Here is a 17,991-nt window from a genome sequence, read left to right as displayed (position 1 = left end):
ACTGTGTTCTTTTTTATTATTATGATTTTTATTAATACCACATCAATTTGCAGTTTTACAGGAACCAAGATTCAAGCTCCTTAGGCGCTACTGTACTTTTATGTTGCACGCACATACACGCACACACGGTTTCGTTAGTAATTTTTCACCTATAGATTTTTCTTAAAAAAACAAAAAATTCTTGTGTGGCACAAAGATCTGTCCAAATTAATCTAAACACAGCACTAATAAAACAAAGAGCTAGGTGTGGAGGCTTCCAGTGCAGAAAAAGGTCCTTTGGAGGGGAAGCCCCAAAAGATGATCAGTACACTTACTTCCTGGGAGGGCAAAGGATGGGGATGGAGAATGCATTCCCTACTATGACATGAAATCAGTTAAACATTTCAAAAGGAAAGGGGGCTAAGAAAATAAGCGAGTGGAGTAAGGCAAGGGTACCTTTTACCCGTCTAAATTCCTAAGTAATTTCCTCAACAAAGTAGAAGGAAAACTTCCTTACACTACCTTCTACAGAGCTGCACCGCTTTGGGACCGTCAAAGATTGTAGCCTTTAAAATCTCCAGTGCATATTCCCTCTGGATTATCACGACTATGAGTTACAACCTGAAGGAACTCACAGATGATTTTCTTTCAAATTTACTGAATTTTCATGTTGGAAAGGGAGCAAGACACTTATAAGTCTCAAATGGGAATCCAAGATTCCCAAACGCCCTCCATCTGATGTCAACGTGAACTGTTTTGTTGTCTTTTAATTGTGCACGGAGCCTGTCAACACAATCTGGCCCTGCCCGATCACCCTTACCTAAAGCTTCTTGGAAAACACTCTCAAAAGGTACCCTGTACCACAGTAGAGATGCCAAGACATTTTATGTGCCTGAAAATGAAAGGAACCCTCAAACAACACACACCCAATAAGCTAGCCTCCAAGTTAAAACTCCCTATGAATCACAAAATGCACTTCCTTACACTAATCTGTGACCTCTTAACCACAGACACAATCTCCTCTCAAGCCAGCTCAGCTTTGGTCCTTAGGGGAAAACGATGAGCACAGGTTAAAGATGTACCATGTGCAGGAGGAAAAGATAAAAGAGAAAAAAGGCCTTTGTGTTTCTGTAGTTCACCTCTCGAGAATGTCTCCCCACCATGGACTGAGACAGGATTACAATAACCCAATAACTGAGGAGCCCACATGCAGATTAATTTTTTTCTCTAACAAGTTTACAGCAGTGTACAGCAGTTACAGACATTTATTTTATAATAAGAAAAGTACAACCATATTTATTAAACTTGAGGGTAGGAAAGAGGGAGGAAAGCCCATTCAGGAATAAGCTCTCAAACTAAAGCTCAGAACTCGTGTCCGAAAGAAATGACACAGGCCCCACCGTCCCACATGGCGGAGCCTTTCCTCTCCTAAGGGGGAGCGGGAGTCGCAGCAGCACCCCTGTGCACTCCTCCTCATCCTACTTTCCATTTTCATTCTTGGTTATCGGATGGCATTCTGAGAATCAGGAATTATCACTATCAACTATAAGTTATTCATAGAGTTGAAAGTTATATCGTTAAATGAAGAAGAAGAAGATTAGGGGTAGCTGCTCACATTGTGGGGCAGGAAGATGGGATCACAGGGCTGCAAAAAACAAAACAAAACAACAACAACAACAACAAAGAGGGAAAGAATCCCATTCTTGTCCCCAGATAATTTCTTTATAAGTTAATCATTATTTCTTAACTTAAAAATAAGGGCAAAACTATGATGGAAAGCTATGTAAGACTGACTAGTCCTTGAAATTTGAATAGAAGAACCCAAGAGATGTGTTTTATTTTCCATTTTCTCCTTTACCTCCAATCTTTCCCCTCCTTTCTAGCTACAGGTAAAGCTCCACCATCATTATCCTATTAATTTGATTCTTTCTTTATTCTTTTGGGTTCTAAGATATCAGTTCTTTCTTAAGTCCAACAATTCTTGTGCTTGATACTGAGGGTAAAGGGAAAGGAGGGGAGAAAACACCAAATTAAAAAAAAAAAAGCTTGGAATGCAGGCTCAAGCTGACACTGAGCACGGTTCCTTCATAGTACAAGTAACAACATTATAACTATTAAATGGTGTTTTAGTAACTGTTGCATTTCTGGTTTCCATGTACTTATTCTGCCTTTTTCTTTGCAATTCCAGGGAGTTTTGCTTGAATCCTATTGAGGAAAAGGAAAAAAAAAAGGGTGAAAATATACACATTAGTTCTAGGTTTTTATTTTAACACTGATGCTAGAAGACACTCCTGGATTTACCAGAGCCATGTGAAAAACACTCCCATTTCCACAGGGCTTCCTCTGGATGAAAAGTGGCAGGGGCCGAGTCTGGCCTGGGATGAGCTGAGGAGTATACCAGGATCCGTCCCCCTCCCTGCTGCTGTGCCTGCTGCCTGTCCTCTTTCACTGCCTGAACCTCCTGGCTCCTTCACTGGGGGTTCCAGAGAAGAATGAGATGTATCTAGGCATAATGCCTGCTGACTGTGCTCTACGTGATGGCAGTGCAAGAGCCCCTTTCTCTTGGAATGCCAGGTTACCCATTAGTGTCACAGAAGGAACCAGGAGTCAAGGGTCAAGGTCACACATAAAAAAACTACAGGGGCTGGCAATAGTTCCCCGCCCCTCACAGGACACTAAAGCTGTCCTTTATTTTCTGCACTGAGGTTACCCATCACTAAGGGTACCAAGGGACATTCACATCCCTCAGCTAATGTCAAAGCTACTCCCCACAAACGATACATCCCACCGAGTGGGCCAAATCAGCTCACATGGCTAATCAAGACTTCAGGTTTAAAGCTAGGTTATGATCATCTTTTACAATGAGGAGTAAACAGCAACCATATACAAATTTGTCCTAACTGCCCTTGTCTGGCTTGACCTCCAACGTCTACCTAGGAAAGCAAAAGAGCAGGTAAAGATCCTGGCATCAAGCCAGAGCTGTCTGGATATAGTCAAGATTTCCTCTTATCAAAGCTGGAAAAAGCACTAAAATTTGGGGTGTGAAAGGTGGGAGTGGGCACAAAGAGGATTTAAATGCTTGTGATGTTTTGTCTCTTAAAGAATATCTGGGCTTCCCTGGTGGCATAGCGGTTGAGCGTCCGCCTGCCGATGGAGGGGACACGGGTTCGTGCCCCGGTCCGGGAAGATCCCACATGCCGCGGAGCGGCTGGGCCCGTGAGCCATGGCCGCTGGGCCTGCGCATCCGGAGCCTGTGCTCCGCAACGGGAGAGGCCACAACGGTGCGAGGCCCGCGTACAGGAAAAAAAAAAAAAAAAAAAATCTGAAGAAAACATGGAAAATATGGAAAAATATTAACATTTTAATTCAAAGTGCTGGGTTCCATAGTGTTTGTTACAAATAATTGAAAATAAAAAAGAAAAACAGTTCTGTGATATAAGGAGTCATGAAAATGTCTACCAACATTTTATACTTGATTTAAATATTAAAGTGGTTAAAACAGAAGGATTTGATAGTCTCAGAAAAAAGAGGTAGCTTTGAACTTTAATATACTGATTTACTAAAATTTTTATTTCTGAAAAGGGAGGGAAGAGTTTGGCTTAAAATTGATATTTGTGAAAACTGGGGACTTCCCTCTTGGTCCAGTGGCTAAGACTCCACGCTTCCATTGCAGCGGGTGTGGGTTCGATCCCTGGTCGGGGAACTAATTACCTAATTTGCCACATGCCGCGTGGCATGGCCAAAAAATAAATAAAATAAAATAAAACTGATATTTGTGAAAATAAATGAAGGTGAGTAGACAACCACGAACATTTAAAAACCGGTTCAACAAGGCAGAGTGGTCCTAACTCCATTGATCCTTTTTAGTCTAAGATACAAGGCATGCTTTACAAAGAAGCAGATGAAATACTTTTTAGTAAAATCAAACTATTAACCAAGGTTTTCTTTTTCCCCAGGGTAAAAATTACTTTCTTTGGCATTAGCATTTTACACAGGAGACTAAAAATAACTGGGGGAAAAGAAGCACATGTCACGATGAAATGTGGGACCTAAGCATACTCACTTTTCAACAATTGACTTGGTCTGATCGCGGACGATGCCAACATAGTGATCGATCTGGATCTTTAACGAAGAAAAGCAACTCAGTTGTGGCAACACACAGATTAACAATTTTCCTGAAGGTAATTTGTCTTTGTCTACTTTAACCATTTTTTAAAAACACTATGGAATATTCTGGAAAATGAAAATAGTGCTCAGTTTTAAAAAGTACTTGCTAGGTATTTCCTTCAGAGACACTGGAGTATATAGCATTTTCTGAATACTAGAAACTGTGTGTCTAATCTATATTCTGTAATCAGAAATGTGTTTTTACTCCTGGGTGAGACTAATTCATTTAATATCAAAAAGCCATGAATAGGGCTTCCCTGGTGGCGCAGTGGTTAAGAATCCACCTGCCAATGCAGGGGACACGGGTTCGAGCCCTGGTCCGGGAAGGTCCCACATGCTGCAGAGCAACTAAGCCCGTGCGCCACAGCTACTGAGCCTGCGAGCCACAACTACTGAGCCCGTGTGCCTCAACTACTGAAGCTTGTGTGCCTAGAGCCCATGCTCCACAACAAGAGAAGCCACCACGATGAGAAGACTGCCACTGCAACTAAGAGTAGCCCCCACTTGCCGCAACTAGAGAAAGCCCGGGCGCAGCAACAAAGACCCAACGCAGCCAAAAATAAATTAAAAAGTAAATAAATTAAAAAAAAAAAAAGCCATGAATAAAACTCTGCTGATGCATGACTTAATCTATCAAGAATAACCTCATAGCATCTAGTATACTCTGTATACATCACTCTACAATGCAAACATCTGTTCATACTGATGGATTCCCACAATAGCCTTAACAGTTTAAGTTTCTTTTTAGACACCAGCTTCTACTTAAGCATTTTTTCAGCTTATTTTTTTGGAACAGATCCATGTGATAAAAACTCAAAAGGTGGGGACTTCCCTGGTGGCGCAGTGGATAAGACTCTGCGCTCCCAATGCAGAGGGCCTGGGTTCAATCCCTGGGTCCGGGAACTAGATCCCACATGCATGCCGTAACTAAGAGTTCACATGCCACAACTAAGGAGGCCGCCTGCTGCAACTAAGACCCAGCGCAACCAAATAAAAACAACAACAACAACCAAAAAAACCCTCAAAAGGCACACAGCAAGGTATAAGTTCCCTTCCTACCCTTATCTCTCCTAGACATTCAGCTTCTCTCCTTAAAGGAAACCACTATTACCAGTTTCTTACAGGCACCTGACCTATAAAATTAGACTGTAAAAATGGTTAGAAAAGGATTGCTCTGAACTTTCAATGCCTAAAAAATGAACTAAAATTACTCATACATCAACTGGCATATCTGATTAGAAACAGACAAATGCTTACCTTGTACTTCTCATAGACAACTGGAACACTGAAAATGAGCAGTTCAGCTGTAAGACAGAATCATGAGACATGGCAAGTGTAAATGTGAGATGGTCACAAAGTCTCAAGACATAGGTAACAGGAACATGTTTCCTCATAAAATATAGGGAAACACTGATCTTCTTCAATATGAGAAATCCTGGCCAGAGCTCTCAATTAGGGACAGTTAGATACAGGTACACAGGCTTCCTTCTTTGTGCTACAAATAATTTCCAAATTATGGAAATGATTTCTACAAATAAGATCCCCACATTTAAACCAAATCTAGACAACTCTCCTTTATTTCTAGCTGTCTGGATATTTCTTTTTAGGCAGGACCATTTAATAAACCTGTGGCCATAAACACAGATTCCTCTGAGGTCAAGGTCTCTATGGACGTTAAAGGCCGGGCCAATGTGGAAGGACTGGAGCAATGCTGACAATCTCTTTGCTCTTACTCTTACCAATTACTTCATAGAGCCTGGAGACATTTTCCTTGCCATCTTACCAAGAATCAGAAGGGTGATCCCATTGAAAACGGCACCAACGTAGGTCATCAGCCACATGAAGACAGCCAGCTGTGAAGGCCAACACCAGAGGGTTAAGCAGGAATAATCGTAACGCAAAGTTCAGGTTAATTGATGCCATTCTTCTCTAGCTAACTGAGTCTGCATAAATTTAGTGATGTATGCCATAAATAATTTCAAAATGAAGGTTACCTCATTTGTACTATACATTTGAGGGTGCATAAGAGAATTCTATAGTTCTCTCAGGCCCCCAAACAGACTGTAACTGCATTTCTGTCAATTATCAATACATTAGCCTTGTTCTGATGTTAGTTCTCCAGGCGCAGAGGTACCTCCTTTACTAACTCCTGTCCCCATTTTTACAGGTTGATTGAGAAAAGCATACATTTGCTTTTGTCTGACAAAACCCTATTAACTGCTTTTCCTCTGAATTATAACCTAGTCCCTGATTTTCCTCAGCCTCACCACCAAAAGCTGTAGAGGCAACTAACCTTCAAGGAGTCAACCAGATCTTCCACCAGAAAGAGACGAATAATGAGTTTCAGGGCCCTGTTGATGTGCACCATGGCAGCGTTCACGTAATTATGGAAAGCTTCTGAGGACAGAGTGATGTCTACATCCAGGTAGGCTCTTCCAGAAGAAGAAACAACAGTCACACATTTGACATGGCAAGAGAAGATCTCTTTCTGTTAGCACAGAAGTTCTTTAGAGTGTGAAATGCCCCAAAGGGTGTGTTTTAGCAGATCTGCAAAGGCATTTTCTGCTGCCATGGGGTGGGGTGGGGGCACCACTGTCATTTAGTGGGCAGAGACAAAGCTGCCAGATGCCTGCAGTGTGGGAGTGTCATGCACAAAAAAGAACTGCCCTATGTCCTGCATAACTTTTACTGCCTCACGGGATATTCACGAAGGTGAACCTATTTATACTTATCAAGAGCCCAGAACATATAAAAGCAAAGTATTTTTTCCCACAGTTTTAACATATCCTGAATTGTCTAAAACTGTGTTTTGTTTACGCTAAAACCTTACCAAGATTTTTTCCCATCATTTTAGAAAATCACACCTATAAGGGAGATTATACATGTATGTGCAAGTCTTTATTATGGGTTTTTTTTTTTGGTGTAGTTATGTCCAAGCAATTAAATATTGACTGGAATACATATTATTTTATTGTCAATGGCTTTCTATTTATCACTCTTCATAATAATGATCAATTTTTAAAATGTTGTTATATATGTTATATAATATACCATACAATGGTATATTATATAACATTATATTATATGGTATATTGTATGGTATATTATCTATGAATTTCATTTCAAAATGATAAAGGAGGCATTATAAAATATTTGTTAAAAAACCAAAAAGACCTGGGTTCTGTCCCCAGACGCATTACAGAATTGAGATACAACCATCTGCTCATGATCTGTTCATTCGCTCAGTACGTGCTGAGCGCCTACTGAGTACCAGACCCTCTGCTAGGTGTAGCGATATCAGGAAAGATAAAACTGCTTTTGCCTTAAAGAGCCTATAGTCTTGTGGGAAAAACAGAAGAGTAACAGACATGTTTTTCTTTCCTATTTTTTAAGAAAATATTTACCAAATACAAAAGTTATAAAAATTAGATGCTGTAATTAATACAACTTAGCAAAACACATTTTATAAATCCACAACGGTGTCACGCAAAAGGGAAAAAAGCCCTGCTAGCACACTGGAACTTGTGGCAAAACAGTAAAATTTACCCACTCCGCCAACCAACAACTGTTGGTTTGTTAAAACTAATTTGCAAATAACTTTTTAAATGTCATATATCGTTTAAATTATCGCTTCTATTCTCACCAGGAGAAAATACAAGGACCAGCGCGGCAGCCAGACACCTGTTCTGTCAGAGTTCTGAGAGATCACAGAAGTGTTTCTTTTTCCATGAGAAGAGGTTTTAAAAAACTGTCATTTTGAAAGTAAATTAAAAACTAACAAACAAATAAAAAAACCCTGTCATTTGCTGATGTTAAAGTTTTTATGGTCTAAGACTTTCAAGAGGAAAAGCGTGAGGAAAACATTTGTTAAAGTCATAGCACAGTAGGAAAGGTTAGCAACTGGATTCTAGAAATGCATGACCTCCCGACTTAATCAAGACCTGCCCCTGGTATTAAGGAAACTAAAGGAGAGACAGGAAGGAAATCAGTAATAAAACCAAGAGTAAACACACTGAGTTCTGGTATCGCCAAGAATGCAGCCTCAACACCAAGATTTCAAGGCTGTTTTAAGAGTTAACTACGTGGCGGCTTAAACATGTACTTGGGACCCCATCTGAGTGCTGTCCTAGATGCTCTGCTTTCCCTACCGACCCTGCTCAGGAATTCAGACAGTCTTTTGTGGTGAGCCTCTAGTTTGTGGAAAAGTCCCTGGCTCCCAACGTGTTCACTTCACAAGGTGGTCTCAAGCTGATGCTTCAGGCCACCGATCGGCTGCAGTAGGCCCTATAATTCTTGAGTTTTAATCAGGTCTCACTTAGATCTGCCCAGCCTCAGTGAATCCCTTCCCTAAATTGTAGAGTGTTACTTGTGATACTTCAACTCACTTGAATGGATGGCCTTCTTCTGACTTCTGTACAGCTTGGATGACAGACTTGTAGACCCTGAAGCTGATGGTGACAGACAGAAGAGCCAGGATGAGGTAAGAAACCACGCTGATGACACTGAAGGCTGCCAGGGAGAGCAGCACGATCAGTGTGGTGCCAAAGACAAACCCAGTCTTCTTCACATCTCGCCAGAAAATTAAGTCGTGCACTGCCAAAGGAAAACGGATCGTAAGTTATATGGACACCCATGAGCCACAAGGCTAGGACTGTTCTCCCTGGCTGTGTCCTGCACACTGGAGAAGCATTACCCTCGCGTTCAATTACAGGTGCACCCCCGCCTGAAGACAATGATAAACGAAAATCAAATTACATCAGGGATGATGATTCACACTGCCAAAGGTACCTTTGGTTTCTGGACAGGTTTACAGAAACTTAGAAACTGACTTTTTAGTCGTGGCTACTGAAGTACGGTGGGGTAAAATATCATTTACTTTAAATGTTTCAGTAGAGCAACTGTGGGAAAATCTTGCTGTTGACTAAATTAAGCAAACCATGCTTATAAAAACATACCAAGTTCTGTTAGCGTTGGTTACAATGAAACACCAGTCTCTATGTTGATCTGAAGAGAACTCAAGGAAGGATTTTGGGTAGGGGACCATATAATTACTAAACGATGATACTTTTGAAAATGAATGGGGACACTGTTAATAACTTAGGAAACAGGTATAAACCAAGACTGTCTCAGGCAAGTGGGTCTTATGGTTGGGAAATCCAAACTGGAAAAATCTAAGTTCTTCCCCTTAAAGACACCTCAAAAACTCCGAGTGTGAGGGCTAGCAATTACCTCCAATCTAGCAATGACACAACATTTGAATTTCAATCCGTGAAGTCTAACTTCAACACTAATAGCCCTATGCAAGTTTCTTCTGTGCTACTCTTTGCTTTTAAAGAAGAGTAAGGACTTTGGAATTGGAGAGACAGGAGTTTGAGTTCTGGTAATTTTTAGCCATGTTACCTTAATTAACCCTTCTAAACCTTTGTTTTCTCATTTATAAAATGAAGAAAGTGACATCTATTTCTTAGAGTTGTTTTAAGGAACATATAAAGCTAATGTATGCAGAATGCTTATTAGCACTGTACACAGCACATGGTAAACACTCAAATTTTAACTATAATCCACATATGTATGTCACAGTTCATATGGCTACAAGAACAGTTTCAACACAGAATGCTTATTAGTGGAACAAACAGATACCATGTGCCTCTTGATGTAATGCACTGAGAACGGCACATCACTTCAATGGTATTCTTGCCAAACCATATTACCTGAATCTAATGAGAAAGCACCAGATAAAACCAGTTTAAGAAAAGTCTACAGAACAATTGACCAGTATGCTTCAAAAATATCAGTGGTACGAAAGACAAGAAACAGCTGAAGAACTTTTTCAGATTAAAGGAGAGTAAAGAGGGCTTCCCTGGTGGCGCAGTGGTTGAGAGTCCGCCTGCCGATGCAGGGGACACGGGTTCGTGCCCCGGTCCGGGAAGATCCCACATGCCGCGGAGTGGCTGGGCCCGTGAGCCATGGCCGCTGAGCCTGTGCGTCCGGAGCCTGTGCTCCGCAACGGAAGAGGCCACAGCAGTGAGAGGCCCGCGTACCGCAAAAAAAAAGCTCTAACATTAAAAAAAAAGGAGAGTAAAGAGACTTGACAACACATAAATGCAAACTGTGATCATAGACTGGATAAGGGGGTAAAAACAGCTATAAAGAACATTGCTGGGACAAGTGAAAAAAATTGAATGTACACTATATAATTGATAAAAGTACTGTATCAATGTTGAATTTCCTAAATTCAATAAATATACTGTGGCTACACAAAACAATTCCAAACAGTTTCTGTTTGAAGGAAACATACTCCAAAATATTTAGGGATAAAGGGGAAGGACATTTGCAAGCAGTTCTTAAATGGTTCAGGAAAAAACATGTTCTATAGAGAGAGGGAGGGAGTGAAAGCAAAAGTGGTCAAATGTTAACAACTGGTGAACTAGAGGAAAGGTTATATGGGAGTTTTTCTTACTGTGCTTACAATTCTTTAAGTTTGAAATATTTGAAAGAAGGACAGAAAGAGAAAAGCTTAGAGGATAAGGCTGGGCCTAGAAAGAAAAAAACCTCAATGTATTAGAGAAGGAAAAAGGCATAAAAACGTAAGCCTAAATGCAAATCTACCTTTGTGCAAATTAGAAGAAGCCACCCTTCCTCGTGAACTTTACTGCCATCTGCTGGAAAACCGTGACGAAATAGTCAAACCTACAGTGAGAACACATGTGACTGGTGCCCCCTATAGGTGTGCAGTACACAAGCTGCATAACAGTATGGAAGGCCCTGGGCTCGGCCTTAAAAACAACGGTAGAATTGTGGTGTGGGCTAGAAGCAGGAACATCCCGATTAGAAGGGGGATAACAGAGGGAAAGCTGGGAAAAGATGGGTCAATACAACAAACCTCTGGGATGCTCTTTGACCACAACTTCCCACGATTTCACCCCATTCAGGTCCTGGTGCATGGGATACCGCCTCAGAGGCTGCCCACCCTTTCTCACATCCTCTCCTCCTCATTCTCTATCACTCATCTATCTCCTCATTCTGCCTTATTTTTCGTCAGGGCGCTTGTCACTTTATTTATCCACAGCAGGCTCTTCATAGCTGTTGCTGAATCCTTAAACATGAGCTAAACTAAGCTAATGACCAAGAGATGGCATAATCACAACCTTCATTTGTTTTCTGATAACCCCTCTCACACTAGTCAGTTTCTGCACCGAACTCCTAGCAAGTACAGTGGACCAAGGATTCTGAGAACACAATATCAAACGAAGGAAACAGGCATAGTCTGCACACATTGAGGGAGAGTTAGGAGGATGAAACACACGTAGGAAAAGCAAGAAAGGAGACAGGTGCCGAGAGTTTAAAATGTGAAGCCACTAGACTTAGGTTTAGTGTTTATTTCATAACCAGGAAACCAGCAAGAGGCTGCAATGGTTCGATTCCATGAAATGTTCTTTTGCTCTTCTACTTTTTTTTTTTTTTGCGGTACGCGGGCCTCTCACTGCTGTGGCCTCTCCCGTTGCGGAGCACAGGCTCTGGACGTGCAGGCTCAGCGGCCAGGGCTCACGGGCCCAGCCGCTCCGCGGCATGTGGGATCCTCCCGGACCCGGGCACGATCCCGTGTCCCCTGCATCGGCAGGCGGACTCTCGACCACTGCGCCACCAGGGAAGCCCTTCTCTTCTACTTTTATTCAACTGCTCTTACTACGTCAGTGTAAGACTTTTTAAAACAGCAAATTCCTTATTTTTAACGTGTTTTCTTTCCTTCGTTTCCCATCCTTCTCTCTTTCAGTAAGCTTTAATTTAGTGGCTACCGCGTGCCAGGCAAGTGCTAGGAACTGGGAATACAACACAACAGTAAACAAAGCAAACAAGGTCCTTACTCACACTCCAGTGGGGAAGAGAAGCAATGAATAACAAACAAGATACATGTCACTTGTAACCGAGGCCTGTAAGAATATAAACCCATTGTGCTATGATGAGAGGTAGAGTGGTCAGGAAAAGCCTCTGAGGAGTTGACACTAAAGGTGAGACATGAAGGATAAGAAGCAGGCCATGCAAAAAAGCCAGGGGAAGGGTATTCTAGGCTAGAAGATTCATGTGCACAGGCTCTTGGGGATGGTGGTGGTGGGCTTTGGCATTCCTTAGGGGAGGACAGAAGGCCAGTGTAGATGGTATGTAGTGAGTGAAGGGGAGAGTGGTGTGAAATAAGGCTGGAGAGACTGGCAGGGACTAGATCATGGAGTATCTTCACAGAGCAAAGTAAGGAGCTTGGACTTTACCTCACGTGAAATGGGAAGTCACTAAAGAATGCCAAGCAGGGGAATAACATTATATATATATATATTTTTTAATTTAATTAATTTATTTTTGGCTGCATTGGGTCTTCGTTGCTGTGCACGGACTTTCTCTAGTTGAGGCGAGTGGGAGCTACTCTTCCTTGTGGTGCGTGGGCTTCTCATTGCGGTGGCTTCTCTTTTTGTGGAGCACGGGCTCGGGCTCTAGGCGTGCGGGCTCAGCAGTTGTGGCTCGAGGGCTCTAGAGCACAGGCTCGGTAGTTGTGGCGCAGGGGCTTAGTTGCTCCACGGCATGTGGGATCTTCCCAGACCAGGGCTTGAACCCGTGTCCCCTGCATCGGCAGGCGGATTCTTAACCACTGCGCCACCAGGGAAGTCCCAACATGATATATTTTAGAAAGAGGAACACTTTTACTGCTGTATAGAAAATGGATTGGGATGGGGCAAGAGTACAGGCAGAGAGACTCCCTAGGAGGCTAACACCAGGCTTCAAATAAGAAATGACTGTCATTTAGATTAGGTTAGGATGGAGCAGAGTGGACAGGCTATACTTTGGAGGCAGAACAGACAGAACTTGGTGATGAACTGGATATGGGAGGTGATGGGGGAAAGAAATATGGGTGAGACCTAGTTTTGGGGCCTGAGCAAACGGATGGATGTGGTGTCATTTACGGAGATGAGAAAGAGCGGAGTATAGGCCATGTTAGTTGGGGTGGATGTCTAGAGACGTCCATAAAGAAGGGGTAGATCTACCAGTGGGAAGCAAACGGGACACGTCTGAGCCGGAGACACACATTGGAAATCATCAGCACACAAATAACATTAAGAGTCATGGACCGCCAACTACGCAGAAAAAAAAGGAAGTCACAGAGATGGACGAGGTTACGTGGTACTGATAGGGAAGAAGGCCCAGTCTTAATTCTGAGGTACTCCGATATTTAGTAGCTGAGTAAAAGTAGAGGAACTGGAGAAAGGAAACAGAGGAAATAACCAAGGAAGCAGGGGGTAACTAGGAGAGTATGGACGGCATCACAGAAGCTGAGAAAGGAGTGCTTTGTGGAGAAGGATGTGGAAACGGGCCAATTCTGCTGAGGCTGAATACCAATTCTGCTGAGGTTGTATAAGGAAAAAAGCGATCCTGGACTTAGTAATATGGAGATAGTTGGAGATCTGATCAAAGCTGTTCAGTGAACAGCTGGCGGGGGCTGAAGAGGAATCAGTGGTGAGACATGGAGGCAGTGTGAGAGAAGATGCCTAAGAAGCCTGGCTGTGAAGGGGAGTAGAGACATTCAGAGCCAAGGGATGGTTTAACATATGGGAAACACTAGAGCACACTTCTGTGCAGTCACAAGCAAGGGAGACTGAAGATAGGGAGCAGAAGCAGTGAAGTCCAGGAGAAAGGAGGGATGGAGATCCAGAGGCCAGGTGAAGGGACTGATCCTGGTTAGAGTAACGTAGGGAAGAGGATGCAGAGACACAGACACAGGCCCATTCACGGATCTGAAGAATGGAAGAGGAGGGACTCCTGTCTGAATGTTTTTATTTTCTCAACAAAAGGGAGCTGAGGTCATCAGCTGGAAGAGGGCAGGGGGGTGAAGATGGTTTATGGAGAGAGAAAAAGATATGAAATGGTTGTTTCAGAAAATTGAGAAAGTGTCTTAAAACTCTTAGAAGAAAACACAGGAGCACATCTTTCTGATCTTGGATTAGGCAATGGTTCCTCAGATATGATACCAAAAGCACAAATGACAAAAGAAAAAATAGATAAATTGGATTATATCAAAATTAAAAACCTTTGTGCTATAAGTAGTACCAAGAAAATGACAAGAAACCTCATAGAATGAGAGAATATATTTGCAAATCACTTATCTGATAAGGTATTTGTGTCCAATATATATATAAGAATAAAGAATTATAACTCAATAATAAAAAGAACAGCCTAAATGAAAAAAATAAACATAATAAAAATGAGAAGACACAAGAGGGAGGGGATACGGGGATGTAAGTATACGTATAGCTGATGCACTTTGTTATACAGCAGAAACCAACGCAACAATGTAAAGCAATTAGACTCCAGTAAAGATGTTAAAAAAAAAAAAAGAGAGAAAGGACCCAAATAGACATTCCAAAGATATACAAATGGCCAGTAAGCACATAAAAAGAGGCTTAACATCATTAGTCATTAGGGAGATGCAAATCAAAACCACGGTGAACCCACTAGAATAGCTATAATAAAAAGTACAATAACAAATATTGGCAAGGATGTGGAGAAATTAGAAACCTCATGCATTCCTAGTGGGAATGAAAAATGGTGCAGCCGCTTTGGAAAACAATTTAGCAGTTCCTCAAAAGTTAAACATAGAGTTATTATATGACCCAGGAGTTCCACTCTTAAGCAAATGGCCAAGAGAAATAAAAACATACAACACAAAAATCTGTGTACGCCAATGTTCACAGAAGCGTTATTCACAACAGGGAAAAAGTGGGAACAATCTAAACACCCGTTAACTGATGAATGGACAAATAAAATGTAGTATATCCGTTCAATGCAATAATTACTTGTCAACAAAAAGGAATAAAGTTCTCATGCTACATGTTACAACACAGACAAAACGTGAAAACATCAGGCCAAGTGTGAGACGCTGATTACAAAAGACCACACATTGTATGATTCCTTTTATAGAAAACATCTAGAATATGCAAATCTGTAGAGAGAAAGTAGATGAGTGGTTGTTTAGGGTTGTGGTGGTGGTGGTGGGAAATGGGGAGTGATTGCTAACAGGTATTAGCAATCACTTTTTTGTGGGGGGACTAAATGTTCTAAAATTGGATAGTGGTGATGGCAGAAAACCATTTAGCTGTACACTTTAATGGATGAATTGTATAGTATGTGAATTATATCTCAATAAAGGTGTTAAAAAAACAAACAGACAGGGCTTCCCTGGTGGCGCAGTGGTTGAGAGTCCACCTGCTGATGCAGGGGACACGGCTTCGTGCCCTGGTCCAGGAAGATCCCACATGCCGCGGAGCGGCTGGGCCCGTGAGCCATGGCCACTGAGCCTGCGCGTCCGGAGCCTGTGCTCCGCAACGGGAGAGGCCACAACAGTGAGAGGCCCTTGTACCGCAAAAAAACAAAAACAAAAACAAAAAACAAACAGACAAACCTGCAACTATAGTCAGGGATTTCAACACCTCTTTCAATAACTGGCAGAATAAGTAGATAGAAAATCAATAAGAATCTAAGACTTGAATGCTATTAACCAATTTGACCTTCTTGACATTTGAAAGAACACTCCACACAGTAACAGCAGAATATACATTCTTTTCAAATACATGTGGAACATTTACCAAGATACACTAAATTCTGGGTCTTGAAAAGGATTCAAGACACTTTCATGTTTTCTGACTATAACGTAATTACATTAGAAACAATAACAGAAAGATACTGGGAAAACCAATATTAAACTTTGTATAAACCAAATACGCTTCTAAACAACTCACAGACCAAAGAAAAAAATCAACAGGGAAATTACTGAGTATTCTGAACTGAATGAAAATCAAAACCAGTGAGATCCAGCCAAGTGCCTATATTAGAAAAGATGAGAAATCAGTAATCTCAGTTTCAACCTTAAAAAACTAGAGAAAGAACAACTTGAACGCCAAGTAAACAGAAGGAAGGAAAGAGTAAAAACCAGAGCAGATCTCAATGAACAGATAACAGAAAAACAACAGAGAAAACAATGAAACCAAAGTTGGTTCTTTGAGAATATCAATAAAATAGATAAAACTCTAGCTAGACTGGTCAAAAAAAAGTGCAAGAATACACAAATTGCCAATATCAGGAATCAGAGAGGTGACATCACTACAGATTCTAAAGACATTAAAAGGATAAGGAAATATTATGATCAATGTTATGCCAATAAACTAGACATGTTACATGAAGAGGACACAGACTATCAAAGCTCACTCAAGAAATAGATAAACTGAATAGTCCCATATCTATTACAGAAACAAAACTTATAGATAAAATACTTCCCATTCAGAAAACTCCAGGGGAATTCTGCCAAACACCGAACAAGAAATAATAGCAATTCTACACAATTCTTCCATGATAATGAAGAGAAGGTAATGTTTACCAACACATTTTATAAGGCCAGCATTACCCTGATTCCAAAACTAGACGAAGACATTACAGGAAAAGAAAGCTATAGACCAATATTGCTCATGGACATAGATGTAAAAATTCTTAACAAAAATTCAGCAAATGCAACCCAACAATATGTAAAAAGAGTATATAATGACCAAGTGTCTTTCTGCAAAAATGCAAGACTGGCTTAGCATTCATAAATCAGTCAATATAATTCATCATAACAACAAACTAAAGAAGAAGAACCATATGATCGTCTCAAAACACACAGAAAAACAAAATCCAATATCCCTTTTGATAAAACCTCTCAGCAAACTAGGTGACAGCAGGGAATCTCTTCAACTTGATAAAGGTAATCTACAAGAAACGTAGAGCTAACATCATATTTAATGAAAGAAGGCAAGGATATTCTCTCTTACTACTTCTATTGAACACTGTATTAGAGGTTTTAGCCAGTGCAGTAAATCAAGAACAATAAATTAAAAGGCATCAAACTGGAAAGGAAGTAAAACTGTCATTATTCACAGATGGCCTGACTGCCTATGTAGAAAATCTGACAGAATCTACAAAAAAGGTAGTAAGTTTTAGCAAGGTTGCAGGACATAAAATTAACTATATTTCCATATATTAGTATTAACCAATAAGAAACTGAGCTAAAAACACCATTTACAATAGCATGAAAATATGAAATACTTAGGCATAAATCTAACAAAAGATGTATAAGACCTGTACACTGTAATCTATAAAATACTGCTAAGAGAAACAGATGAAGACCTAAATTAATGGAAAGCTGTATTGTTTTCAGGGGTTAAAAGACTCAAAATTGCTAAGGTGTCAACTTATCTATAATTCTAAGTAATTCCAGTAGGCTTTTTAAAATAGAAATAGACAAACTGATTTTAAAATTCCTATGGAAATGCGAAGGACCTAGAAGAGCCAAAACAACTGTGAAGAAGAACAAAGTTGAAGGACTTAACACTGTCTGATTTCAAGGGTAATATAAAGCCACCATTATCAAGATGGTGTAGTATTGGTTTAAAGACAGGCAACAGAGCAATGACACTGTATACAAAGTCCACAGACAGGCCCACACATATACGGACAAACTATTTTTTGACAAAGTGGCAAAGTCAATTCAGGGGAGAAATGAGAGTCTTCGACAAATGGTGCCAGAACAACAGAATATACACATGCAAAAATCCCCAAACTTTTATCAACACCTCACATGACATGTAAAAATTAACACACAAGAATCACAGACTTAAATGTAAACCCAGTACTATATAACTACTAGAAGAAAACAAACAAAAATCTCTGCGACCTTGGAATTGGGAAAAATTTCTTCCATACAACAATAAACATTTGATACATAACAGAAAAAACTGAAAAACTGTATTTCATCAAAATTAAAAACTTCCG

The 17,991-nt window shown here is 40.8% G+C and overlaps 1 protein-coding gene across 2 annotated transcripts in view; it reads right to left on the bottom strand.

Annotated features, from left to right (window-relative positions):
* Positions 1-4: 4 nt before the first annotated feature.
* Positions 5-17,991, bottom strand: part of RTN3 (reticulon 3) — a 62,198-nt gene continuing 44,211 nt past the window's right edge. For both annotated transcript variants that reach the window (XM_060019095.1, XM_060019096.1), the window contains 6 exons: positions 8,532-8,739; positions 6,440-6,578; positions 5,930-5,999; positions 5,404-5,450; positions 4,043-4,101; positions 5-2,184 (listed from right to left, as the gene is read on the bottom strand). In XM_060019095.1, coding sequence (XP_059875078.1) covers positions 2,139-2,184; positions 4,043-4,101; positions 5,404-5,450; positions 5,930-5,999; positions 6,440-6,578; positions 8,532-8,739 — 569 coding nt within the window. In that variant the 3' untranslated portion in view covers positions 5-2,138. The remainder of the gene's footprint in view (positions 2,185-4,042; positions 4,102-5,403; positions 5,451-5,929; positions 6,000-6,439; positions 6,579-8,531; positions 8,740-17,991) is intronic.

This window comes from Delphinus delphis, chromosome 8 (genome assembly GCF_949987515.2).
Source record: "Delphinus delphis chromosome 8, mDelDel1.2, whole genome shotgun sequence".
Lineage (NCBI taxonomy): Eukaryota > Metazoa > Chordata > Mammalia > Artiodactyla > Delphinidae > Delphinus > Delphinus delphis.
The sequence above is the reverse complement of the archived record's forward strand: the minus strand, read 5'-3'. Positions and strand labels throughout refer to the sequence as shown.